This window comes from Ruditapes philippinarum, unplaced genomic scaffold (genome assembly GCF_026571515.1).
Source record: "Ruditapes philippinarum isolate M1 unplaced genomic scaffold, ASM2657151v2 ctg1544_1_1_1_1, whole genome shotgun sequence".
Taxonomy (NCBI): domain Eukaryota; kingdom Metazoa; phylum Mollusca; class Bivalvia; order Venerida; family Veneridae; genus Ruditapes; species Ruditapes philippinarum.
The window spans coordinates 284,898-312,781 of NW_026866414.1; the positions used below are offsets into that span (position 1 = coordinate 284,898).

The 27,884-nt window shown below is 30.1% G+C and overlaps 1 protein-coding gene across 2 annotated transcripts in view; it reads right to left on the reverse strand.

The window, feature by feature from the left end:
- Positions 1-288: 288 nt before the first annotated feature.
- LOC132732411 (muscarinic acetylcholine receptor M1-like) overlaps positions 289-27,884 on the reverse strand; it is a 60,008-nt gene continuing 32,412 nt past the window's right edge. For both annotated transcript variants that reach the window (XM_060718828.1, XM_060718827.1), the window contains exons 2-4: positions 6,178-6,229; positions 1,970-3,963; positions 289-734 (exon numbers count right to left, since the gene is read on the reverse strand). In XM_060718828.1, the coding sequence (XP_060574811.1) occupies positions 586-734; positions 1,970-3,722 (1,902 nt within the window). In that variant the 5' untranslated portion in view covers positions 3,723-3,963; positions 6,178-6,229 and the 3' untranslated portion in view covers positions 289-585. The remainder of the gene's footprint in view (positions 735-1,969; positions 3,964-6,177; positions 6,230-27,884) is intronic.

A 27,884-nucleotide genomic window follows, 5' to 3' on the forward strand; every position in this document is an offset into this window, starting at 1 on the left:
TCGTATTATTGAAGGTTCCATGACAACCACCATATGAACAATCCCGCAGATCTTTCAAAAACCTAAATTTTACCAGTACATGTTAACTTTTGCTTAAGCCGGTGCTGGGGGTGTGGACGGTAGGTTGCAATTAACACTACCGTCCATGAACAGGCTCAATCAAACTGAGCCTGCAACATTTTAAATGTTGCCCTTTCTTCAGGGATTCTGTTTTCTCTATTTTATTTGTACAAAAAGTTACGTGGTAAAATATAATATACAATAAGACTAGAGCTTATGAAAGACGTTTTACTTTTCCATACCAAAACAATAGATAAATAACATGTTTTATAAATCTCTCTAGGAGATAAATATGTGAAGAAGTTTTTTTTAAGTTTCTTTTTCATCAGAGTCAAACATCGGATAAATATTTATAGAACTTGTTAAGTCTTCTTCGAGTAGATCAAAATCCAGCATTTTAGTTTAAGCACCAATATTGTTTTAATAAAAAAAAATTATTCTTATTTTAATTTTTTCTTTGTGTGTAAGAGGTCAATCCAAATTTAACATAGTCTTATTAAAATTACTTCAAAAATGTCAGTGCCGTTATCTAGTATTTTTCCGCAACGCCATCCCATATTTGACTTTCTGACATCTGCATCTTAGAATTTTCCAGAATGTTTTTCGGAAGTTTGCATTACACAACGCATAACACAGTGGATTTACTGTAGAGTTGATATAGCACAACCAGTAACCTGAAATTAAATGAAATGTTTCTAAGATATAAGTTTAGACAAAAAGGGTGTGATTGCAAATGCTTGCATATATATGACAACATATGACAGATAGTATTATTGTTGCATATCAGACCTGTGTTTCCGTTAATTTTACCCATGCCAGAAATTTCACCAGGTATAACCCAAAATAATCAGATACTAATACATCCAATCTTTCCAAACGGACAAGGGCTATGATTCCCATAGAGTGTTCCTCACTTTTCCTTACATTATAAGTATTAGCATGCGTATATGTCAAACAATCATGTATGCACAGACAAATAACCAGGTAAAGTATTAAAAACGAATTTATATTACATCTCCATTTCTTCATTTGGAACATAAATTTACAGTAGCCTTGTTATTATATATATATATTATATATATATAGTATATACATGTATGTCACGGTTATCTATGAAATTACCTTTTAAAGCTGATCTGTTACAAAAACGAATGTAAACCATTTAAATATAATTTAATTCTGTTCGTATTGTGTTTCAATGAAGAAACGAAAAGTACACATCAAAAGCAGAACGTATGTGAAACATTTCCTAGGCATTTGCTTATATATAAAAATACTTCTGATGGATGATATCAGACATTTCATCATTAAGTTTTGTAAGGATACAATGCATCTAAATTTGCACTGATTATTCCGCCTGAAGGATTTGTCCGTTTGTATTTCACGTCACGAACAAAACCATCTTAGATTACGTGTTCATTAGCAAAATCGAAACCATTGCCTATCAAATGAGCATCAGAACACACGCGATCAATACAAGTAAATATTTTATGTGAAGGTTAACGATTTGTTATATAGCAAATAAATAGCGAGAGGTTAGTAATAGCATACTTTAGTAAATCGTATAGCGTGAATTACGGTACCTATATCACTTATTTATTTATTTATTTACTCTTTTGCAAGCTGTGGCTTGGTAACGATCTTGTATGACTCAATTATATAATTATTTAACGTATGGTAATATATTTTGTGCAAATATTTAAATGTGAAATAATTCAATGACAGATTTTAAGCATAAATTTACGAAGAAAAACTCTTAGTTTGACTAATTGTTCAATATTTTTTTGTAAATTCTAGGAATTAAGTTTTTCTATTTTCTAAGTAAGTTACATTTCGTTTAATTCTGAAGTTCTGAACAAGGTAATAAAATGGACAACTATATAAAAGCAAATAATCAATATATACTTACCAAACGCATATAGTGTTGGATGAATACACGTCAAACAAAATGTGGATACTACAGCAAATATGTTATAAGGTGTCCATGTTATAATGAAGGCAAGGAGTATCGCGCTAAGAGTTTTCGCTGCTTTCCTCTCCTGACGTCTCTCTTGGCGTTTCCTCTTAACACGTTGACTTTCAATTTTGTTTACAACTTTATATGCTAAATGAGCCTCGGACGCAGTTTTTGCAGCGTCCAGAGATTTAGCTCGTCTACCAAGTGCAGGCGTACCTACACGTAACGGAACCGAATTGTCACTTATAGCTCGGGAAGATTTTTGATTTTTATAACTTGGTTTTGGTTCATCTTCAGTTTCACTATCACAAGAAGAATATATAGACATCGTCTTGTTTTGATGTTTTATTCTTTTGCTGCTAGAACTTATTGTGTCTGAAATGATATCGTTACGAAGTTCGGAATGATTGTCGTCTGACGCGACTAAGTCTGTATACATTGTTACAGAAGGTTTTAACTGATTGTTACTTATATCTCTTTTATGAAAGTCAATGAGAATGGTATAAGTGTAGTCATCGTGCAATAAAGGTTCTTGCAAACGAGATTCTGAGGCACTCTCGTGAAAACCTCTGCCTTCGTCATCTTTTTTCTTATTTTCAGAACTAGTTGATTGAAGTGGAAAAGACACTGAAACACTACTGGCCATTCCATTGCTTTGTGTTTTACGATTTGACATTGCACGATATTTATTTGTCACACGTTGTGATACAAAATTATGCAAATTTGATGGTGTAGAATTTGGAGATGTGGGAGAGTCACTTGTGCTTGATTCTTCCGTCTGTTCATAATCTCTATCTATCATTCTACAACAGCAACAACAACGATGAAAGACAGAGCTGTGATCACCGGGACGTTGGTCAGATTCTTCGATCTCGTCATCGAGATAGGGAGACATAGTATCATTACTACGATACGTTGAACTTCGAAGATCTCCAGAGTTATTACTAGGTATACGCGCTTTTCTCTTTGAGACAAATTTTGAGGAGGCTTGAAGCATTGGCATTCTTTTTTGTCTTTTCTCTGTTTCACGATATATTTTAAAGTACAAAGCTGTCATTATTGTAACAGGAATGTAAAATGCCATTAATGCTGTTAATATAGTAATAACAGCATTTGTTGTTAGAAACTGTATGTAGCATTCTGTATCAGGAACAGTTCTTTCACCTTCGATATGAGGCCAAGCGAATATCCACGGTGTCCAAAGAAGAACAGAAACTAGCCATGCACAACCTATCATTATACCAACTTTTCTTGGCGTTCTATTTGCTCTATATGTAAGTGGTCTTGTTACAGATAAATATCTGTCAAAACAAATGATAAGCAAGTTAGCCACTGACGCATTACTCATCGTGTAATCAAGAGATAACCACAAATCACACATTAATGTACCAAGAGGCCAGTAACCCATTAAAAGATATAATGTATATAGGGGCATTGACACTAAACCTATTGTAAAATCGGCTACCGCTAGACTGAGCAAAAAGCAGTTACTAATTGTCTGAAGTTGTTTGTCTATTTTAAAAGCTATAATAACTAGTAAATTTCCTGCCATTGTGAAAATTGCAAGAAATCCTACAACAACAGAAATTGCAACCATTTCGTATACATTTGGCTCGCCCGGTAACGTGATATTTTCAGGAACATTCTGTGTAGTTTCAAACACGTTTAAGGTTGTTGTGTCAACGGTGGTATTAGTCACTGACATAGCTGTTCCTCTTAACTTTCATATCTGATATATCCAAACGATATCATAATTAAAATAACCATTTTTTTTTAAATGATGGTTACTATCATTTATATATTAACATTTAACATTTATTTATCATGCTGTATTGTTTGATCAAATTTCAATAAATCCACAGTATTTAGTATATCCGTCGACAAGATGATGATTTCAAACAGCTTCCTTTTCCGTCAGCACCATACTAGTTTGATATTCGTCACATCTGTAAAATTAATAAAATCAGTGCATTGAAGATGAAAAAGACAACAAAGATGTTAATGCTATGGAAGTAAAATATTGAAAATCATATATCTTTTTTTCTTAAGATATGTACACGAATGTTTCGTAAAAATGTTTTTGGTGCTTTAAGCCCAAGTTCTTTTATCTATAAAGAAATATTAGTAAATTTTTCGAGTGTGATCTGCAAAGTCAGGACAAAAATAGAACATTTTGTGTTAACATTTAAACAACTCGATTTCTTAAGACACATTATTTGTACCAAAACAAGATGTGCCCTACACCTGAAAATCAGCCTACCACATAAAATACAGTACAGTTCAAATAAGATAAGACAGTTTGACACCTTGAATATTGATTTTCAAAGTTTGCAGACTATGTACTTTCTAAATTAGAACTTTTAAGTAAATAAATAATGAAATATTCCCTTTTAAGCTTTTGCGACTTAGTAATTTAAAGCCAACATATTTTCAGACGACGGCAATGGTTATTTTTGTCAAGAAAAAATCAACCCCTAGAAAAGTTTTTGAAAAAACTGAAACTGCTGTACCATAAAACAAAGCCATATTCCAATTGTTTTGATGTACCTGTACAAATTGCTTTACGTTAAACTGATTATTAGTTTATAAAAGCTTTATTATATTCGTATCGTATCTATTCATGTTCTTTATGATGTTTATTTCAACGTTTTTGCTATTTTACTAGCTGTATGATTTGAATTGATTCGATATCCGTTTCATGTTTATACAGATGTTGCGGAATCATTTATTTTTATTCATTGTGTAAATATTTGGTCATAATAGACTAATCAACAGCATTGTAATAGTTTCTTTCATCATTTTTGATCTTCAATATAATAGTGATATCGTATAGCCTTGCTCTTTGGGACGTAACTGTTATAGATATTTAATCAGAATGATCGTCTGCTCATCGAAAGTATAAAAATTAATTTCTTTCTGATTTTAGGCGTATGATACAACATAAGAAATTAGTCCGTGGAGACCAATAAAATCAATAAAAACCAAAATTGAATCAGTGGAAATCGCAAACTTGGTTTGGATCTGTTTATGAAATGTAATGAAAGTGGTAAGGTTAGTATTGATGGTTCAATACTTTCCGTATTGGAATACCAATGATCAAGAAGAATCAGAAGATTGATTCGGAAAAATAACAATACTGAAATGAGCATTATTACAGCTTCCACAAAGATATAAATTAAAATGATAAAACAGATGACCACAACAAAGAAGACTCAGATTTTAAGTTAATCATGCATGAACTTTCGAAAAGTTCAACTCTCTTTTAAACTATTAAGTGGCAATAAGCTTTGACGTTGATTAAATTCCTGCTGTGGCATCGATTATGTTCCATTAACTAAAAAAATATGTAATGTATCAAGAAAAACTTCCATTAAGGTTACAATGATATCAATTTCTATCCTCTTTCGCCCGATTTGCTATAATTGATATATTCGATTTTTGTTTATAACGGATTACTCCATTAAATTAGAACAGTAAAGAAAATACGTTACAAATATGAAGAAAGTGAATTTTAGTCCTTTGCTCGCAAATAAGATCAATTTTAACAAGTTTCAAGCTAATTGAATTTGGTAGCTGTTTAGTTAAAAAAGACCTTGTTAATATTATTATCCCGTAAATTAATAATAGAAATTTTCAAACTAAAAGCAAACAAGTACATTTGTATTAAGCATGTTGAAGATTAATCTTAGCAGTAATTATTCCAACATGTAAAAATATAAAACCATTCAGACAATAGTAAAAACTATGTATGTTCATTATCAAATTTAAAACGCAATGTGTTTTAAATATATAAATGATTAAATGTCATTTTGTTAAGGTAACGAGTCGCATAGATGAATGACGACTTTGAAATTGAATTTCGTTGGCAGAAAGACTAACATTTATTTTCTTGCAATTTTAAGAAAGAGCTATAACCTTGTTTCTGAAATCTGTAAACAAGCTGTATTTCACTGGCGCAATTCAAACACCAAGCGTTTTGCTGCCGTTGTCCAAAACGTCAACAAAGCGCAGCCGAAAAACATTGAACATTGACAATCGGGAAAGTGCATAGTAAAGCACTGACCAGAAACGGGGAAAGCCGTTGGATGCACAAAGAATGTCAACAATTTAACTTTAAATCCACATTTAATGTGGCTTAAAAGTATGAAATTTTGACTTACGTGTAGTTTTAATCTTGATGGAATGTTTTTGAAACTTTGTATCATCTTTAGTCTGAAAATATAGCAATAACAAAATTTAATTAAAACAAAAGAAGTTTGTATGCAAAATATTGTTAAGGAGTTACTTGTTTGTGCAAGCTTTTATTTCGACATTTATTCAATTGTAATCTGTAAAGTGCTTTTCATAGCAAAATCATGGTATCTACTTTTGTCGATGGTGCATTCTTCCCAGCCTCTTTACCGTTTTTTAATTTTGATATCAAAGTCTAAAATTTCTCATGAACTGCACGGAATTCAAGGCAGTAAATCCATTACATACATACAGGAAAATACATACAAGAAAAGCGTTATAAAAACTATTCTTCAACATATTGTTAAAATCATAAATTTAGACCTTTAATTAGTATAACAGATCATGGTAAAACAGAATGAAGAATCAATACAAATTGACGTCTCAATAAGATAAAATATGTTTATAAAGCCCTTATCGTAAGCCGAATCTTCACATTTATCAGATTGGTTCCTGTCTAGATATTGGACAGATTGTGACCGAGTATGACCTGAATCTAATAACTGAATGACTTAAGACGCTTATAAACCATCGATATGTTTGACTCAATTACAACAGATGAAACCCCGCGTAGTGAAAACCTATATGTTCCTATTGTTTGTCATTGCTGAAATAATTAATTACATTGTCTAAAAATTCGATCTTATTTCAAACAGACTTCGTTTAAACGCAATATGGCGTTAAGAGCAATGCATTTTCTTTGTTTTGTTTGTTTGGTGTTTTTTGTTTTGTTTACGGCGCACCAACACAATTTAGGTCAAATGGCGCCGATACAGGAAAGATGACTTTGACTAACCTTGTGTGTAACAAACTTCAAGCAACACCAGGTGTCAAAACTACCTCACCTGCTAGACTCCAGTTATTCGAACCCCTTCATTCGCCTCTTACGATTACGCAGGGATAAACAGTGGCTGCAATTCTGACACCTCAACCCTTTAAGGCAACCCCTTAGTCTCAGAGGGGAAACATTACCTATTACATTACAATGGATATCATATACTTCAAATGTTCGTACTCATGATGAGATATAATAGATTTTCTATTGAAATATGATTCTAAAATAAAATCTTATAAATTTTACAATTATTATATGAATTGCATATGATGATATCTGTGATTTTCAAGTAAGCCGATACTACAAACTACTAAAATCCGTTACGTTATTTCTCAGATGTCGTTTTGTCAAAAGCATCATTTTATAACATTACAGCGGTGAGTTATTTATTATTGATACAACTATCAAATGAAGAACGTTGCATGGCAGAAATTGTGCTACATTTCCATTACTACAATCGATTTTGTTTTTCAAACTAAAATATAGATATATAATACTTGTAACTGTTTCAACAGTGTCCGATTTTACAAAACTGGTCCAAAACATGTTTATAAACAGATTCAGTATAAAACAATTATAGAGACTTTAATGGAACCTAAAAAGAAAAAACTTCATTGATGCAGTTCATAACATACAATTATCAATATACAAATGTATAAAAAAGCAGCGCTAAGCCAAATATGCATTTCAAAACATTTTCAAAATTAGAATGCCCAACACAAAAGTCAAAAATAGGAAAATAAAGTTGATTCATTAGTACTTTCCAAGAATTGATATTTGGTCTGACGTAAATAGATTCTTAGTTTTTTACGGCAGTGATTTCATATGCTTTATGTTGAAAAATAATATAACTTCATGTATATCTATATAAATAGGTTATAACTACGTGTAAATATTATTCAGAATATCTCTTAATTGAATTAGTGTTGAGCCCTGTGTGCATGTTAAAATAGCAGTGAATTTCTGTCTTCGAATGCCAACCACCTGAGTAGCTATTTATTAAATTCAAAAAAAGATCTTAAACTATTGCTTTATGAATGTGGCCAGCCTGTACACATGAACCTATAGCTTTACGCAACGGACGTTATGTCGCAGTGTTTAAAATGTTGCCTCGATTGAGTAATGTTTCAGTGTTGGTTACTAGTTTCCCCAGTTTCTTTCGCTTTCAATAATTTCTTGGCATGTACCGTTGCCCCTTAAAGGGGAATTTTTGGAATCCAATTTAAGCCAGTGGCACTTTTCTCCATATTTTTATTTAGTAAAAGGGGCAGAGCTCCCAATAAAAAACGAAGCATGTCAGTTTTGCAATGTTTATATATTATCAATCATAAAGGTTCTTCTAGCTTGAGATCATTCCCCTTTCCAGATATGTTTTACTTAAATCTGTTCCTATATCAAAGGCATGATTAGACATACTTTCAGTCTGGAATCTATATAAAATGGCATTTGTAATAATTATGAAAGAAGTATGTTGCCCTGTACATATACATGTTGTATAACTACGCACTTGAATACTTTGTAGGTTTGGGTGTTCTTGAGTGTAAATAGCCCAATCATTGAAGCTGCACTATTTTTGACACCCAAGCTTGAGGACATTAGTTTGACAGGAAATACAACTCTAGATTAGAAATCATCCATTAATAAATCGATAAATTGATTAACTATTTACAAATGCCATAATTATATGGATACAATATAGAATGATATGCATTAAAGAACAAAATTAAATACATGGAACGTACAAAAACATATTTACATGTAGATCAAAGAAATTGTAACATCATTATGGATAACATAACGACATCAAATGAAATCAAATGAAATTTCTTAGAAAAATAGCTGTAATATGATATTACATGTGAGGCTTCCAATTTTATGTTAAGATAAAACTGATATAAAAAAAATATTGAAGCAATCATGTGTCCAAATATATTCCTTTACGATTCGATATTAATTTCTTTATAAATATAGTTCAAGAGAACAGTTCGCTTTCATGAAAAAAATATTCATGAAATTAGACATTCGCTTGTTAGAACATTATGATGTTAATCTTAAGTTTGTAATATATTTTCATTTTATTTGGAAATAACATTTCTATCATGACAAAAAGTTATTGCTTTCTGTGCTGAAACTTATTTAATTAAATGCTTTATTATATGAACTTTATATAGCTGCAATCTCATTGGTCAAAAAGAAGTCAATTAAATAATTTATAAAATCATAATCACTGGGTGTAATATCATATTCCTGGCTGAATTAGATTTTCCCAATCTAAATATAGACTGATACTCATTTAATGATCATACATCGTAGATTGTGCGCATAAAAAGAAGTGATTGTTGCATTTTGTTTTTATGGCATATTTCTCGATTAAAATGTTAGCACTTTACTATAATAGTTAAAAGTTACATCGCTATGGTAAGTATTAATTTCAATTACTTTTGTTTTCGCAGAGTCCGCGCAGTCGTTGACCGCCTGCCGTTATCTTGTAAGTGCGTCTTTTTTCCGCGTTTCATTGAAACAGAAGGCTGTACTTCTTGTGATTTTTTTGAATCTTAGCCTATTCATATTTATCGCCTCGGTAACTATGTCATCTGCCGATGAATATCACATCATATTTAATGTCAATAATTGTAAAATATTCTTACCTTTTTCTATTAAGCATATTATATAGAAAGATTGATTGTTATCACAAGAATTTAAGATTTGTCATGATCTTGGTGAATGTAACAAGAGTGAGCTGTTTGTATATGACGCAAATGTTCCAAAATATTATTATTACTTTTAAATAAATTCACCAAGAAATGTAAGCGCATATGATGTTACGTGTAAAAAAGGCATTATCGCGTTCATATAACCTTTACAAGTCTTGTAAATAATCTGATACCATAATTTAACATCAAAATAGGTGTTTTATCTGACGGTAATGTGGCAGATGATTTGCTAGAATGTGAGAGGAACTTTTATCGTTTGATATAATAATAAGAGCATTTTGTCATCAACTAATGTCATTTTGTTTGACAGAGATGATGTTTGCAAGATAGAAAGTTTCGTACTTCTCAAAATGTTGCCTATATATTGTTCGATACATTAAAATTTTGCAAGAAAAACGACAGCAACTGTCCATTCATTTTAAGAGTTTTTTTTATATCAGGGATAAGAAAATATCATAAAGAAACAGAAAAATCTGAAAACGTAATATATATCAACAACATTTTAAAAGAAAAATACAGGAGATATCTCAATAGTCTTTTTATCAGATATTTAAAATTGGGAACATTAATTAAACCACGGCATATATGGAAATGTTTCGCTTTTAACGCTCCTTATGCAGATTAGCCTAATCTGTTTATTTTATTTCAACAATTTTAAAATATGTTCTTCTCATTAGGCTGATGGGGTTGGTAGAACTTTATTGCCTAAATGCGGTTCATACATAAAGAACCGTATAGAGCCGATCCTTTATTCTTTTTTACTATTTTTGGTAGACATCTTATGCTCCCCTAGTAGTAAGCATGAAGAAGAAACCAAGTAAAATATTGATTTTTTGCACTCACTTTGTATAAACAGTATTTTTTAAAATAATTTTCTCGTTACTGGCGATCAAAGGAACATGGGAATTGATTTTTTAGCGTAATATATTGATAAAGAAAGTGTTTAAAAAAATTATCTGATAACTCTTTGGTGAATCCTCAAAAATACATATATGAAGGAACTGTCTATATACTTATGTGTAACATTTAAATGAAAATTAATTTGAGCAATAAAATGAATAAAAAGTTATCAGTATATTTTTTGTATCGTATAATAATAGATTGTTGCGGGGGGAAAAGGAAGAAAAATAAGATGATATGATGTTGTAAAATGAAGTATGATGAAAATGAAACTTTCTGAAAGTTAATGCATTGCTATTTTGCAACGTGTGCAATTTCTTATTATATTTTTGTAAATCCAGAAGCAAATGTTCAGACGTATTCCGAGCCTCCAGGGGGTCACCTACTTCAACGTTTGTTGCTATAGATAATTAGTGCTGTTGAAGCCATTCAAGGCGAACGAGAGATGGAATTACGCACAAACCTCATTGCAAGTGATCACTCATTTTCTGAAATCAGTTCTCACAAACATCCAAATTATTGAGATGATTTATCCAAAGATGAACATATATGATTGAATAAAGATAAATACATTTATTTCTAAAAAGTGCAGTTGCAAAAGCTATTATTGAGGTTCAATCAATAAGCACACAAATTGACTGAAAATCATACGACATTTTGTTTTCTTCATTGATAAATAAATCATACCATAGTTCGAAATGAATTATTCATATCTCGCCTGTGTTTAAACATATCTAAAAACCACTTGAAATCACATTTTGCAGTACATTATTGTAACAATGCATTTTATAGAGGTAGTCTTTACAATTTAAAACTTCTAACATACCATGGCGATGGTAACCTGTACTTGTTTATTAATACATGTAAATATATAAAATACGAAGGTTTTGCACTGAAAATAACCCATTATACTGCAAGAGTGACAAAGTATAACGTTCACAGTGTATTTCTAATTGAAAGCTGACCGATTTAAACTATTGTTTAAAACGCATAACACTAAACTGACTAACCAATAAGCTCTTTATCTCAAAATATATATTTAAGTTTAAAGCTCCCGTAATTAGTTGTAAATATCAACAATTTGTTGCCCTAAGATATTTTGAAATGATAAGCTTTATACGTTACTGCTACAATCGTCTAATGTTTGTACAATACTATGCAAATCCATCAACGTCACACAACATTAAAACATTATTGTCAGCCGTGGTGCTTAAAGTACCTGCTACATTTTTGCGTGTATTTTTTAATTAATTTTCTTTGCTAGAAGCTTTGAAACAGTCTGTTTTTGTTTTCATTATGAAACAGTAAGAGTTTAATAGATAACTTTGAATGAAATTTGTTTGATTCAATAATAATTTCAATATTTCCATTAAATCATAGTTATATAATAATAGAAACTAACATATAGTCCAAATAATAAAACTTTTTTAATTTTTTATTTATTCAAATTCAGTTTTATTACGAAGATATAAAATACTGATCAGTAATGGCATCTGGTAATGTAAGACTGTGTCGTTTTCAAACTGATTGATTTCATTTCATTTTCGTCGCCATTTTCTTGTCTTTAATCTTACTGCATCACATTCCGGACAATGATCAAACAATGTCAGATATCTCGTGTTTACCGAGCACTCCATTCTTGCTTTGGCATTTATTTATCACGATTGTTTTATTTTTGTGGCTTTATTTTCGATATCAACTGTGTGAAGTGATGACCTGTCATTCCGTTTTTATTTGCAGTGACATGAGCATGGCTGACGTCGCTATGTCGATAAGAGTGAAGACTCTTGTTATCACGACACGAGTGGTTCAGGTTTTTTTGTGCAATTGCATGAACATTTCCCTGTTGGAAAATAATTCTGAGAACGATTTTGAATCACAACGATATATTAACGGTGTGCGGACCAGCATACAGAAAATTATTACGGTGGGTATTTCAAATTGACTCATTGCAAGAAAGCTACCAATATTCTTTGAAAAAGCTTCCTTCCTTATTCAAAATTATACGTAATAAAAGAGCAATTATTCATCATGACTGATATATCATGACTGATATTAAGGTGCATTCCAGAATGTATTTCATTAAGTTTGTAATACCCGAGGTTAGCCAAAATCATTTTTCCTGTTTCGGAGGCGTATTACCTAAATTGTGTTGGTGTGCAAACAAATCAAAAACAGAAATATCCCTTTTTATTGTAGACTTTGTAATGATGCTCAAATGATAATCAAATCCTGACTATTATAAAAAAACATTTAATACAGGCATCGCGTATTCTTCTTCCCAAAATATCCATTTTACATCAGTGAAGAAAATATTTTGCACTTCCTATATTGCAAAACCCGTTATTCTTGTAAAAGTGTTGTTGTTTTTACCCTCTTTATAAACAGTTAAATTTTGCTAACATATTTCATTCAATGTCTTTACTATTAAATGCTTTCTCAATGACAGACATTTCAAATGCAAATTCTGTCAGTATTTTGTATTCATTTATATGACATGCAGAGCTGATAAGCGTCATGGAATCACTTATATCTAAAAAAAACCTTATATTAACTGCATAACATTCACATGAACGTATCATAATCCTATGAAACTGTCATAAATCAGGCATGGTTTGGTTATTTTTCTACTTTCAAATAAAAGGAAAATATCAAGTATATACTAAGAACTATAAAATGGAAAGTAATTGCTTTTAGAGTACCTTTGCAAAGCCGAAACAGATGAAATATACTATGTATTGTACAAGGACCCTGCTCATGTCGTAGAAGAACAAGGCGACATTTTGAAAACTACCAAACTTTTACATCTATTGTTTTCAAGCGAAATAGTTCATTATAATCTACAATTGAATTAAATTAATGTACGGTGACGAAAAAGCTAGTTAATCTCTTAATCGTAAACTGGATTGAGACCACCGGTTGTAAATTTATTATTGTCAAATAAATATCTAACAAAATATGTCTACGGTAAATTCCCAAAGTATTATTTTATACTGCGTTTGATGTTTCAAATGAATTTTATCTGATACAGGATTTGTTTATTGTTGAAAACAATAAATTATTCATCGCGTACACATGTCAAAATTTTACCAAAGGGTTAAGATAAAATCGTGGAATGTTTAAATCGAGTATGTCTCTTAATGCTGTACTGGAAGAAACATTTGTTTCCCTTTAATTTTAAAGTTTCAGCTGATGCATTATCAGATGTAGATAAGAATTCAACCAATTAGTGTCTAAAGTTTAAGTTTTAATCCAAAATTTTAAAACCCCCATGAGCAAAATCAAATGCATCTAAAACACATTATTCCTTTATTAATGGATATATGAACAAGTAATATTCGAGTATGGACTGAGTATCAAACAAAATCTTAAGCATGAATTATTTATATTTCTTCATTTTGGTCGCCTTTGCAGGAATTACCCTTTTCAGAATATGCATGGTATCTGTCACTAGACGAATTAACACACTGCGAAATATTTTGAATCAAATAAATGTATATAAAATGTGTATAAAAGAATAAAAGTTTCTACACATTCATAAATACTCGTCATGAACTATAAAAATGATAACATCTTGATAATAACGTCTGACCAAGTAGTGAATATGCTCAGGTCATAGTCACTTGGTTAGGTTGACAAAACATTGACCAATACCATTTTATGACACTTTATACAGATGAAAACCGAATAAAACGAAAGTACAATTATAGTGATACATTATTTTGAGAGAGAATCAAATAACTATTAAGAATTAAAAAACAAACCACACACAACAAACAAAAGAGACTCAGGAATAAACAAATGTTTTCTGCTACTTTGGATCGGCGACAGACAGGGTCATATAGCGTATCTTGATTGAAATCATAATGAGGGGATGTAGATGAATACATGATAATATTCCACACTTTGTTCAACCTTGCCAATACCAACTTTAACAAATTTAACAGAACAAGTGAACGAAGGAATTTCGCATTTACATGCAAATTTAAAGCAAAAAGGATATAATTTCCAAATTTAGGTATTGACCTGTCTTTAATGCTCAAGAAATTAATGGAAAAAGACTGTAGAAATAAAAAGTTTACATACAATTTAAGCTACTTTCGATTGCTCCGCTAAAATCAGAATAAAAAATACGTGTACCAATGGTAGATAAAGTTGGTAAGACTCTGTGTTTATAATTAATACAATCGGAAAAAGAAATCAGCCACATATGAATATACTTTCTTACCGATCAATTATGAAGAAACAAGCATCATGCCTCCGTCATTAATAGAAAATAGTTTATCAACAACATATCGTATACTTAGTTATATACTTACGAAAATATTTCTTGTATTTACATGAATTTTCTAGTATTTTTATTAAACAAGTCTGCATTGTTTTGATAATGTTTCAATGATAAAAAAAGATTTTATAACCAATTCACATATATTGATATATATTCACATATTTCTTAACATTTAGAAGTACGAGCACCATATTATTCTGCCGTTAAGAGAAACGTCCTAAAGCAGTTCACACATTATCAAATTGCATGATTTATATTTCTGAAATAAAAAGATTTAATCTTTATAAAAGAGACTTTGTTTTAAAGTACATATGTGTTTCATATGTGAAGTCATTGAAATAAATCAATTACAATTTTCTATATGTACAAAGTACTTTTGAAAATTTGCATTGATAAATGTACATGAATATATGTACATGCGAACTCATATTTTGCATGCGAACGCATATTTTTGCATCCTACATAAATCTTGCAGTAGCTTCAAACTTAATTTTCTGGAGATGAAATTAAACAAAGCCTTCAAAGACATTCACATAAATTTTAAATAATTGAATTTTAGGAAAGGAAACACCTGAGGAATATTTATCTTATAATTATCTTAGCATTCTGGTAGGATTATTCCTTACAAAAGCTAATCTACAAATATGGTAAGACAACCAAACACTATGTATCATGTTTCAGGGTCGGCTTAAGATTGAAGGGGTAATAAGTGCTTGTAGTAAAGTTCATGGTGCTTTGAGCCATACATCCTCAAATGTATAGCAATAATAATCGATCGATGGGAAAATAAAGAAATAACATTCTTATTATTTCGTTCTAATGCCTGCTTAAAACACAAATTCTAAATATAAAAAGTCGTGTTTTGAGAAACATATTCTTGTGTTCTTATTGACTTTATTTGACAAGCTTTTTTTAATGCTTCTTTTTGTGACATATAATACAACACAATTTGTATTTCGCCAAATTTAATATTTTGTTGAATTTGTATATGTTCTTTTATTTATTGACATTTCAGTTCAGAACATTCTTGTTACAGATAATAAATGAGCCACGTCATGACAAAACTAACATAATGGGTTTGCGACCAGCATGGATCCAGACCAGCCTGCGCATCCGTGCAGTCTGATCTGGATCCACGCTGTTCATAACAAGTAGAGAAACTGATAGCGAACAGCATGGATCCTGATCAGTCTGCACGGATGCGCAGGCTGGTCTGGATCCATGCTGGTCGCAAACCCATTATGTTGGTATTGTCATGGCACGGCTCAAATGTTCAAATATTTATGAGCTAACAGAATTGCAATTCGGAAATGATGATATAAACTTTGTTTTTGTTGTAATAATTTTTTACATATTTGACACATATGATACTAATAATATCTGTCATATTTTGCGGTTCGGATCGGAATATCCGTCCCGAGGTGACCCGCCCATTGGGCGGTAACGAGGCTTGCCGAATTCCGAACCGCAAACATATGTCAGATATTTTTTCTTGTATATTCTACCATATTCCATTATATTTTCAATTCTTTATCTTTAATTTCAATGGAAATTTATATAATTACAACTGTAACTACTTTCTTACAACAGCGTATGAATTACAACTTTATTCATAACGGTAAAATGACGCCATTCTGAGCGTGCAGCACGCGACTCATCCGGCATGGGTAAAACTCACGGAAACGCCAGTCTGATATGCAAGAAATTAATTCCGTATTTCTTCCATGGAAGGACCAAGTTTTATCTTATTCTATTTTTTCTAGTATTTGTTTACATCTTCTCATCAAATCCGACTTTTACTCTCTCCGCTGTGTTTCCTCACCATTTTTACCACTCAAACGGCAATAATAGTTAAACGAATATTTGATGTGCGTGTTTATTGAGCACTTCATACTTGCATCGACATTTATAGACAAGTTGTCTGCGTATGAATAATGCCTTCATTCTTGATATTAAGAGCCGGCTAGAAAGTTTTTTTAATGTGAAACTTTCGGGAAAAACATATAAAAACGAGAACAATATAAAAAACAATAAGCAAATAAAGGACATGTGATGGTATTATATTGATCTGTTTATTTTCTCCTACTTACAACACCTGCAAAACTTTATATACCATACACATAGGTATAAAAACACAATTTATTGTATATATTTTTGTTTCACCACGTTTATCAAATTACGTTGCATTGCATTATACTGGTTTAACTATATTCAAATTCTGGATTCTGCTTAAATTGGAATCTGCATGTTTAGACCAAAGAATGCATTGTTACACTACCGGCCATTACCCAATGAAAACAAAACAAATTGAACCTGTAGTTTTTATTTGTTTTTATATTGGACGTCCTCCACTGATCTAGTTTCACTATCTGATAATCGTTTTTCCGGGGTCTTTCAGAACAGTTATCCTTTATAAATGTTGTTCTCTTTCTGTCCATTATGCATACACGTAAACAAATTAAAGTGATGATTAAAGAGAACAACATGGAATATATTGCAAAATGAATATCAGATAACTTGCTTGTAAATAGCAATTCAATGACATCTCGTCGATCCATTTTACACATACTGATCAAAAACGTTCACATTTTACTGATAACAATATGATAATCTTTACGCTCTTAATATAAAGGTACTTGTTTTTGGAAACCTTATAACGTTGGTTATTTATCTTTCGAATTTTTTGTTTTTGTTTGCTTGATTTTAGGACATATATGGCATTAATTGTAGAGCAAAACCTTCAGTCCCTTTTGGAATTGTCTGTTATGTCCGAATGATGAAGTAAATAAATCTAACATGCTTAAAACATCTTGCTATCATTGTCATGATGCAGTAACTAATATGCATATAATAAATAATCTTGGCGAAAATTATAGCAATAAAATATTAATTTAAACGGATTATTATGATTTAATGGTAGAAATTGATAGGTTATGCATATAAAATCTTGTAAACAACAAAAGTTCATAAAAAATGCACTTGGTGTGACTGAATCTGTTCATGAAAGATGATGTAAAAAGCCATAAAACTTAAAAGTACACCAATTTGATATTTAATAAAAGCATGTTAAATACTCCCTTATGAAATCCGTATGTGTTATTAAGAACAAAAGTTACAAGACTGTATGGCATGACATATGCTCTAATTATAAATGAAGTGTTTCTAGCATTAAAACCAAAGACTGACTGAATACTTCTTAACAGATATTATTAAAGAATTCAAATCATTCTGCAGCAATATTTTTGTAAATAATCAAATATCAAGTGTTAGGCACCAACAAAAACTGATCAGTTAAATGTTTATTATAGCGAGTATCACTTGATGATTACAATAAGCAGATGCAATAAGTCGGAAATCAAGAGGATACGGAGTTATATTAATGTCTTGAGAACCAATTTGTCTCCATAGAATGAACTAAGAGGCGATGTTAACAATTTCACAAATAGGAAGTAGCCACAATTATTTGAAACGACGTTTCATGAAAAAAACTATATTCATGTTAGGAATTTTATAAGTTTTTCTTTTTCAGACGAAATCGTTTTGAGATCGATTAGACTTCCTGTAAAATTTACAGGGAAGAACTGAATTTTAGAAGGATTTTCATGGGTCATTATAAAACTGAAATCCGGAAATTTCATTGGCCATTCTAAATTTAGTATGATAATCTAAAGGATCTTTCTGAAATGTTTCATTTATTCTCTAGCGAAGATCTTATTCAACACAACATTTTAAAATGACGAGACGACCAATAATGTCAACGATCCCGGAAAAGCATGTGCATACCGAAAGACATCGTGCAAGTTTATGTAGTTTAACCTCGTCCAAGTGTATTTTAAAAGACACTTCTTGTTTTATATCTAGGTAATAGGTGTCGTGTTTTTTTTTATAATTACACAGTTAAAAACGACGCTTATAATGTGATCAATCATACTTTTAATTACTTTATAAAGCAATTAAAGGTTAAAGTGACTGTTAACAGCAACAATGAAAGTTCACATTGTGTGAATGGATGAAAATGTCTGTCTATTATTACATATATATCTTATCAAATTTAAATGCTCTACCCGGATATATGGAGAAAATTAGTAAAACATTTATTTCTTTGTTCAGTTGTGATTCCATAGTTAGATATATTCCAAAATAAATTATTGTTACCTAAATTCTTAAGAAACAATTTTTATCTAAAAGGACCTTCACTGAGGTCAAAAAGCCTAAAACCATTACAATTGAATTCTTAAATAGATTTAGTAAAGCACTTAAAATGATAAAATCTCAAAAAATATTTCCGGTTGTGTTATGTCAAACCTCAGTGTGATGATTATACACGAAACTCCCCATTTGATTCTCGTCACCCCCCCCCCCAAAAAAAAAAAAAAAAAAAACAACAACAAAAAAACAACAACAAAAAAACCAAAAAAAAACAACAACAACAAAAAAACAATCAAACTAAAACTGAATCATTTTGAATTGACTACCGTAAAAAACTTGCTGATTACTCATTGCAACATTCATGTTTTTATTTCAATTTTCTAACGCCGTTACCAAAAGGTTATGTTTTGGCTACTAGGTGGTCGCCAATAGTTACAAATAACAAAACTGACAATCTCAGGCATTTAAGGTTAATATTTTACCTGCAGTGTCTACATCTTACCAGTTCAAACCTATTGGTTTTGTATAATACTTTACTTTATCAAGGAAGAACATTTATATTATCTTTTACGTAAACAAGTTGATACTATTTTAGAAGGTGTTTTCACCATGATTTGTAAGTACATTGCTATTTAATTGCTTTTATCACAGACCTGAATTGTTGCAAAGATATATTCGGCATGGTTTTGTGTTCTGCATGACGTTATGAGACAGTTTAGGAATCATTATGTCATGAAATCTTTTTGTAGTTAAGGCCGCTAAGATAATATTTTGACAAATTCTTGTATTCTTGTAATCGAAATTACTTTTGTATCGAACAGATGAACTTTGATAGTCGGTTATTATTAGCTTCGATTACGGCCATTTCAATTAAAGTAACACTGAATTGTGGCTACTTTATGGTGGCTGAAACAATAAAAATTTATTCTGAACTAATTAAAAAGAACACAATAACATCACCGAATATGGAGTTTATTAAATAGATACTAAAAAAATATTTTATTTTGAACATTGACTTAAAGAAGGGGCAAGTTTTTAATGAATGCAGATATCGTAGGTATGACAACTCAACACATACGTTTTCGTCATATGACGTCATTAATTGTTAGTAAAGGAGCACATATTCAATCTAAATTTATACACAAAGATTTTTATACTTCACAGGTGTTAAGTGCCATGCTGTCAGCTATAAAAAGTTGCCCCGTACCTTTCTTCAGTGTTGTTATATTTGTCTGGTCTTTCGGGATCAATAAGTTTTGAAAATTACGCTCAATCCGGTGCTAAGGTGCGTGGTGGATATTCTACATGTTCATTATCCCTCATGTACAGACTCAATCAAACCGAGTCTCCAATTTTACATGTTACTTTGTAGTTTTTATTGCTTGCGAGGGAACAGTTTTTTTTTCCAGATTTTCAGTATTAAGCCTTCGTACAAAAAAATGACATAAAATGATATGCTCACACCTCTTTACGTATATAAAAAGATCAAATTTTTATGTAACAAACAAAGTCGTTATCCTCTGTTGTATAATAATACAAACAACATTTCGAATAAGTCATTCTGTATTCTATCAAAATGCTGGACACTCTAAAAGACTTGTCAATTGTTTTTAGAAAGTATTCCAGACAGAATGTATCATCTCCTGCCAGAAACCTGATACGTGTTATCTTTGCTGACACCTGTAGGAAGTTTTATAATAGAATTTTTGCACATTGCTTTCCTTTTTTGAGTGGCACCATTTTTTGTTTTCAATGTTTGACGAATGCGACTTTTGTAGAGGTAGCATTATGTTTCTCACCGATAAAACGTTATTCTTGTAAATTAAATGTTATGAAATTAAGTGAAAATGATTTTGAGAATGAAAATGATGGGGTTTGTTTTTCACCCAGGGAATGGTAATAATTACGGAATCACCGACAGCTTTCCTCTTATAACAAAAAAGCGAGAGAGCGATTCGCAGTATTGTTCTTTTTTTTATTTTTTTTTTATTTGCATTGTTGGGTCATATTTCAGGTTTTAAATTGGTGCTATGCACTTGTTGATTCATCATTTTCAGAAATTTGTTGATTTTTAATTCTGCTGAAATATTACAATCGTTATAAGCATTGATCAAAGTATTCTGAATAATTTCCAAATATTTAAATGATTAATATATCAGTATAACAGTAAATTTGATGAATATTTATATTTCAGAGTTCATTTACATAAAACGATGATAGCGACTTCAATAAAATATTGAATGGTTTTTAGTTTGTTCAAATATTAATAGTTCTGTTAAAAAACTGCTCTTTCATTGAGAGGTGTTATATAATTCATTGTCTAACATAAATAAACCTAATTGAACCAAGTTTAACGTACTCTACTTCATTCTATGCTGAAGAGTACATTTTACATTTTTGTATCCCGCTCTTAGATTAAAAAAAAACAAAACAAAAAAACAAAAAAAACAAAAAAACAATCAGCTAATGTTATTAATATTAACAAACTTTTTCAAACTATTTTCAAACAAATGGTGTTTCATACAAAAAGTGTGTCATATTATTAACATATACCGATATTTGAATAAAAGTATGTTTACACACTATAGTAAATACAATTTGTGTTTTTCAGAACAGAAAATCTTTGTATCGAACTCGGCTTTATGAGTTAATACGTAATGATTTTGAAAAGAACGTTTTGTTGATATACATGATAAGTAAATCATTATATCTTAACTTGTAATTTAACACATTTTCCGAACCTGCAAAGACTTTCATTTAATATATTGTTTATATATATGGAAAGACAACCTTAATTTATTCGTATTAAATATTATATATGACATTGCATGCAAGAAATCACATTAATAAATAACATCCTGAAATTGTTAGAAACTTGGTAAAAAAAAGGTTAAATAATTATATGCAATGTGTTATCTACTGAAACCATTAACTTTAATATCTAGAAACTACCTTACTTTTTAAAAGGAAGGCAATATAAGAAATAAACATGTCAGTTGTGTGCTTTACTTCTTTCACTACTGACTGGCCTAGCAAGAAATACTTGATATACATAAAACATTAATGTTTATTGCCGGTGAGCGTAATCACATAAATCGATGAATCGATGAAGACCTACATTATTGACCTGGATAGATAAAGAGCACATCAAGGCTGATTTCTGATGATAGTAAGTACTTTGGTAGTTTGTAATTAGTTCAAATAGGATAATTAATGGTTCAGTCAAGAGCTCAACTGGAGACATGACCATCATGATACATTAGTTTTGGCGTATGTTAACAAAAACAAGCGGGAAGGCATATTTTGGAAACATCTTAATTGGCGGCAAACGTATGCCACGAGAGTTGGTATTTTCTAGGAAAATGGATGTGCTCATTTTTATGTTACTTAATGTATTAGGAGAATGTTTTATCATTTTGGAAAATATAGGAGGGGCATGGAATGGTTTAAAGTTAACAACCCATATATATTGTTTGTTTTTTTCGACAGACATCTAACTAAATTTGATAATTGGCCTTAATAGATTTCGAAGATAAAAAATATTCCCTATTTATATATATTCATATCAGGTGCTATATATATTCTATACATATATCCAGGGATATAATTCTCAAGTAAAGGGACTCCACTAAGTGTATTTAAGTTGGTCTATGTAAGGGTTTCAAGTTTTGTGCTTTCAGGCTTTCAGTGGTGCTCTTTAAAGATTTTGAGTACATGTATTACTAACAGAATTTTTCTAAATTAAATTAAATATTTCTATCAAATATACAACTACACATTACTGAGGCACACCAAAAACACAATTAAGAAAGAGATTTTTCTAATAAAACATGATTAATATATAACATTTAAAGTCAAATATAAAACCTTTAATTTACAGTAGTAACACATTAAATATCTGTTTCGTATAGTTACTATTTAACTGATTTCGCTGACAGTACGACATTTATACTTTTATTGTCTGCAAACAATCAAATGAAGAGTTCAATAACAATTTAGAAATATCATATCCCTCTGAGGGAGGTAGACCATAATATTCACCCAAATAATGTACATTACATCGACGCGTAGGAAGACGTTAAGTACTGTTCGTAGAGTTGATAATTATTGTATTTAATTTTATTTCAATAAATATAGTATTAATAAAACCCCGTTTATTTCTAGATTAACGATATTTACCCTGCTACTGTCTATATCATCAGCTGGATAAAGCCTCGCCGGATAAACTTATCTATCTCCAGTCATTACGTCACATGATGACGTCACAAGTTTAGCAGCAAAACAAAACTGCATATAGATGTTTTTTATTGCGGAAAAAGAAGAATGAAACCATTTAATGATTTTAAAAACATGATTAAAAGCAGGATAAAGCTCGCCAAGATACAATTTCTAGCTCACCGGATAAACCATCTCCATCCCGACATCAACCATGTATTCTCTATTTATGCTAGTATGAAAGGCATTCATTCTCAGGTGGAAATGTTATAGATTGAAGAATGGTGCATTTTACACTGGCAAAGTCATATGAGGTATATAATAAATGAATATAATAATAATAATGAATAAATAATGAGGGAATGAATGAATAAATATAATAAATATACAAATGAAACAAACTTTCGTTAACATTTTATGTTTTGAATGCTATCAAAACTGATTAATTAATGAAGAAACTCTACAATATTGAAGGAATTAGTGAATGAATGAATAAATATAATAAATATACAAATGAAACAAACTTTCGTTAACATTTTATGTTTTGAATGCTATCAAAACTGATTAATTAATGAAGAAACTCTACAATATTGAAGGAATTAGTGAATGAATGAATAAATATAATAAATATACAAATGAAACAAACTTTCGTTAACATTTTATGTTTTGAATGCTATCAAAACTGATTAATTAATGAAGAAATCTACAATATTGAAGGAATTAGTGAATGAATGAATAAATATAATAAATATACAAATGAAACAAACTTTCGTTAACATTTTATGTTTTGAATGCTATCAAAACTGATTAATTAATGAAGAAACTCTACAATATTGAAGGAATTAGTGAATGAATGAATAAATATAATAAATATACAAATGAAACAAACTTTCGTTAACATTTTATGTTTTGAATGCTATCAAAACTGATTAATTAATGAAGAAACTCTACAATATTGAAGGAATTAGTGAATGAATGAATAAATATAATAAATATACAAATGAAACAAACTTTCGTTAACATTTTATGTTTTGAATGCTATCAAAACTGATTAATTCATAAAGAAACTCTACAATATTGAAGGAATTATATCAGACGAGCCTTGATTGGTCAGAGGCAGATCGCTATCAGGACATTTGTACGTACTAATTAACAATAATAGTTATTTTATCTTGATCATAGATGAAGATAAGTGCGCTTATAACATATAGCAAGAGTTATAATTAGCAATGATAGATAAAATGACTACATAAACAAAAGTTTTCTTAATGACTTGTGTTGTTAATTGATAAAACAACCATGTTGATCTGAAATCTTATGAATGAAGGTATGTGTTTCTTGTCATTCATAGATGAATCATATCTGTATATTGTGCATAATCAATTAATATCTTATGTGAATCAGAATGTATTATTCTCTTCCAAGTCAATATGCATATTCTTTTCAGTCAATAACTTCAAACAGTTAAGAAATGATGAACGTATGTCAAGTATTTTCTTCCCATATTCTGCCCATTCATAAAAGCCAGGTCAGAATCTTATTCCATGTTTGCTTCTATAATTTCTCATTAGTTCAGTTTATTCCTTTTGATAGAAAAGTTCATCATAAACGCATTGTTTATTTTAGGGAAGATGCAATATGTTAATAAAGAAAGTATGGATAAAAGTGACATTATGCCCATCCAAGGTTTTATAGTGAGTAAATAGGTGAAAGTTAAAAAGGATTTGACAACATTCTATCAATTATATAATATACTTCGCATAAATGATTAATACTCACGTGGCCAAATGTAGGAAATTTCTGTATGTATCCATCGGAATTTAGCAGTAACGTTGAATTAAAAAAAAGTGTGGGGTTGTCTTTTTTATATTTTAGACATATTCATTTTTTTATCCTTAACATTTTCCAAAATAAATGTTCTATCAATCACAATTTTAACAGTCAATCTTTTGAAAAATGGGTCAATTCAGCAGTACGTAACAATGAAAAAATACGTACAATGCCACTTGAATATTTTGCGAGAGGAAACGAAGCTCATTTTATTTTTAGATGACTTTATAATTTTGATGGTCTCGCTACGAAATAATATTTATTATTTATATGTTAAGCATGTTTCCTCGTAGTGACCTTTCAAATGAATCTACGTCTGAAACCCATCTCCCGATTGATGTAATGTGACATGAATAAGACATTCTATCAATGAATAAGACATTCTATCAATAGATAAGTCATGTCTATTGAGTGCTGATTCTTTGAATGAAACAAAGTTACTGATTTACAAAATCACAAGAATCTGACTCGTAGAAAAGTCGATATTTAATCATAACGAAAAATTGATAAAGCCGGCTACAAACATAAAAAAAAACATGCGCGTAAAGTGCAAGAAATATATTGCAAGACATTTTCATTTTTAAGATTAAAGTATATTTACTTGTTGTAAAACGAGACTTTCATACATGTATCTCATCAAACAATTCTTGTATCAATAAGTTTTAATTGTTAAATAAAGTGAATAAGTAATTGTATGTGTATATTGCATACTTAATAATAAGTTCTGAGTTAAAAATTGTTTTTACTAAGGATATACAATAAATGTGTGTGAAAATTGACGAAAATCCACAAAATAGAAATATTATCACTATTTAAAAACAACTTGTAAATCACAATAAGAGTGGGAACAAAAAGAAAAAGAGAAGGAAACCTTAAAAAAATTTATAAGCAAAACTTTTCATAAGCTAACTCAGTTTAACTACGTTTGTATTAATTTGCTCGAAGTGTTTGCTCGATTCTAGAATAATTAAATGATAGGAAAAAATGGGATGTCCAGAACAGAACCATGCCAATTATAAAAGTAATTATAATGACGAAAGTTAAATATTAAGAATCGATTTAACATTACCAAGCTGTAAAATATCATACAAAATCTACAAATCATTGAATAATTTTACATCTTTGTAAAAAATATCATCTTTATATAATAACTTTTCAAACACATTCTTCGATTAAAGTCACGCTTTTGTAGACACAAAATTCGAGTTGAAAAGAGATGAATGCATACTTCTAGCAAGAGTGATTGCAGATCCGACAATATGAAGCATCTATTCAAGAATCAATAACAATACGTCATTTATCAAGTTAATTTGTTTATTCTGATATTCAAATCAAGAGGGAAATGATTAAAAAATGTTTTATTCCATGCCTCTGCTTTCTAAAAGTAAGGCAAATGATCTATAAATTTTATACAGAAGTAGAGAACGCTTTATGTGCAATTATTCTTTTTTTATGATCAATAGGAAATATGATCAAACGATATTTGTTCTTGTATGACAGAATATAAAAACGTCTCGATTTCAATAAAATACAAAATGTACTTTGTTACGATAGGGAGTTAAAACAGTTCGCGTTTTAATTTGTTAGTTACGATATGATGAGGGCATGTCAAGGCAAAGCATGCAACGGAAGCCTTCTTGCATTATCCTATAGTTGGTAGTCATTTTACACTAGAACTGCTATAACTGAGATAAATATTTAGTTGTCTTGCTCAAACAGTCAGACTTGTCATTTGTAATTGACATTTGAATATTATTAATCAAATGTTGTTGAGTTTGTTGACGGCTGTTTACTGTGATCATTGAGAAATCAATCAAATTTGCCAGAGAGAATGACAGTATAGTTTATATGTGAAGGATCGTGAAATAGTATATTAAATTGTATCTATCTTTTTGTAAATCTTAAATAACTAATATAAATAACCTTTTTGCGTAAAAAAAACTAAAAAAATAATAATCGTTTCGTGCTATAACTGACTAAACTTCGGCAAAAAATATTTCTAGAAGTTGTTCATTTCATAGTTAATTCCAAGGTGTTCATTACATATTGTACTAAATTTAATCATTTAAACGATTGCGTGCCGTTCTGGTTTTATAGATGCTATTTCTTTGGGTTGTTTCGTTATTATAAGTCTCTAGGAAAAGAATAAACAAATAAAATCAATCTTAATAATTTACCAGATTTAAAAAAAGTTGTCAGATGAGTTTCAAAAATGTTTGATAATGAAATTAGAGAATTATAATATTTCCGAAATGTATAACTTTGAAAAGTGACGCAATGAAATATTAAGATAGTAAGTGTCCCAAATTCTTCTAATAATATTTCTCATTTATGATTATTTTAAACTAATGTTTCCTTTAAATTAGCTATTAAATCGAAGTTTGAAAAAGTCGAACATACGAGTTTAGTAAAATTACAAAAAACCAAGATAAATATGTTTTTCGTCATCATTGGCTTAGGAAAAAGTGCAAATAATTCAAACATTGCCATTTTTTATTATTTTTTTTGCAGTATCTTTTTAATATGATTATTTATTTGACTTTAGAAGGTAGACCTTGTTCTTAACTCTTAGTACTTACAAAAACAAATCAACTAGGCAGACCAGTTACGCAACAGTTAATATAGATATGTTTAAACTAATTGACAGCATGTTTTCCCATTGTTTAATTAAGATTTTATATAAACATAAGAATCTTATTCTGTTTA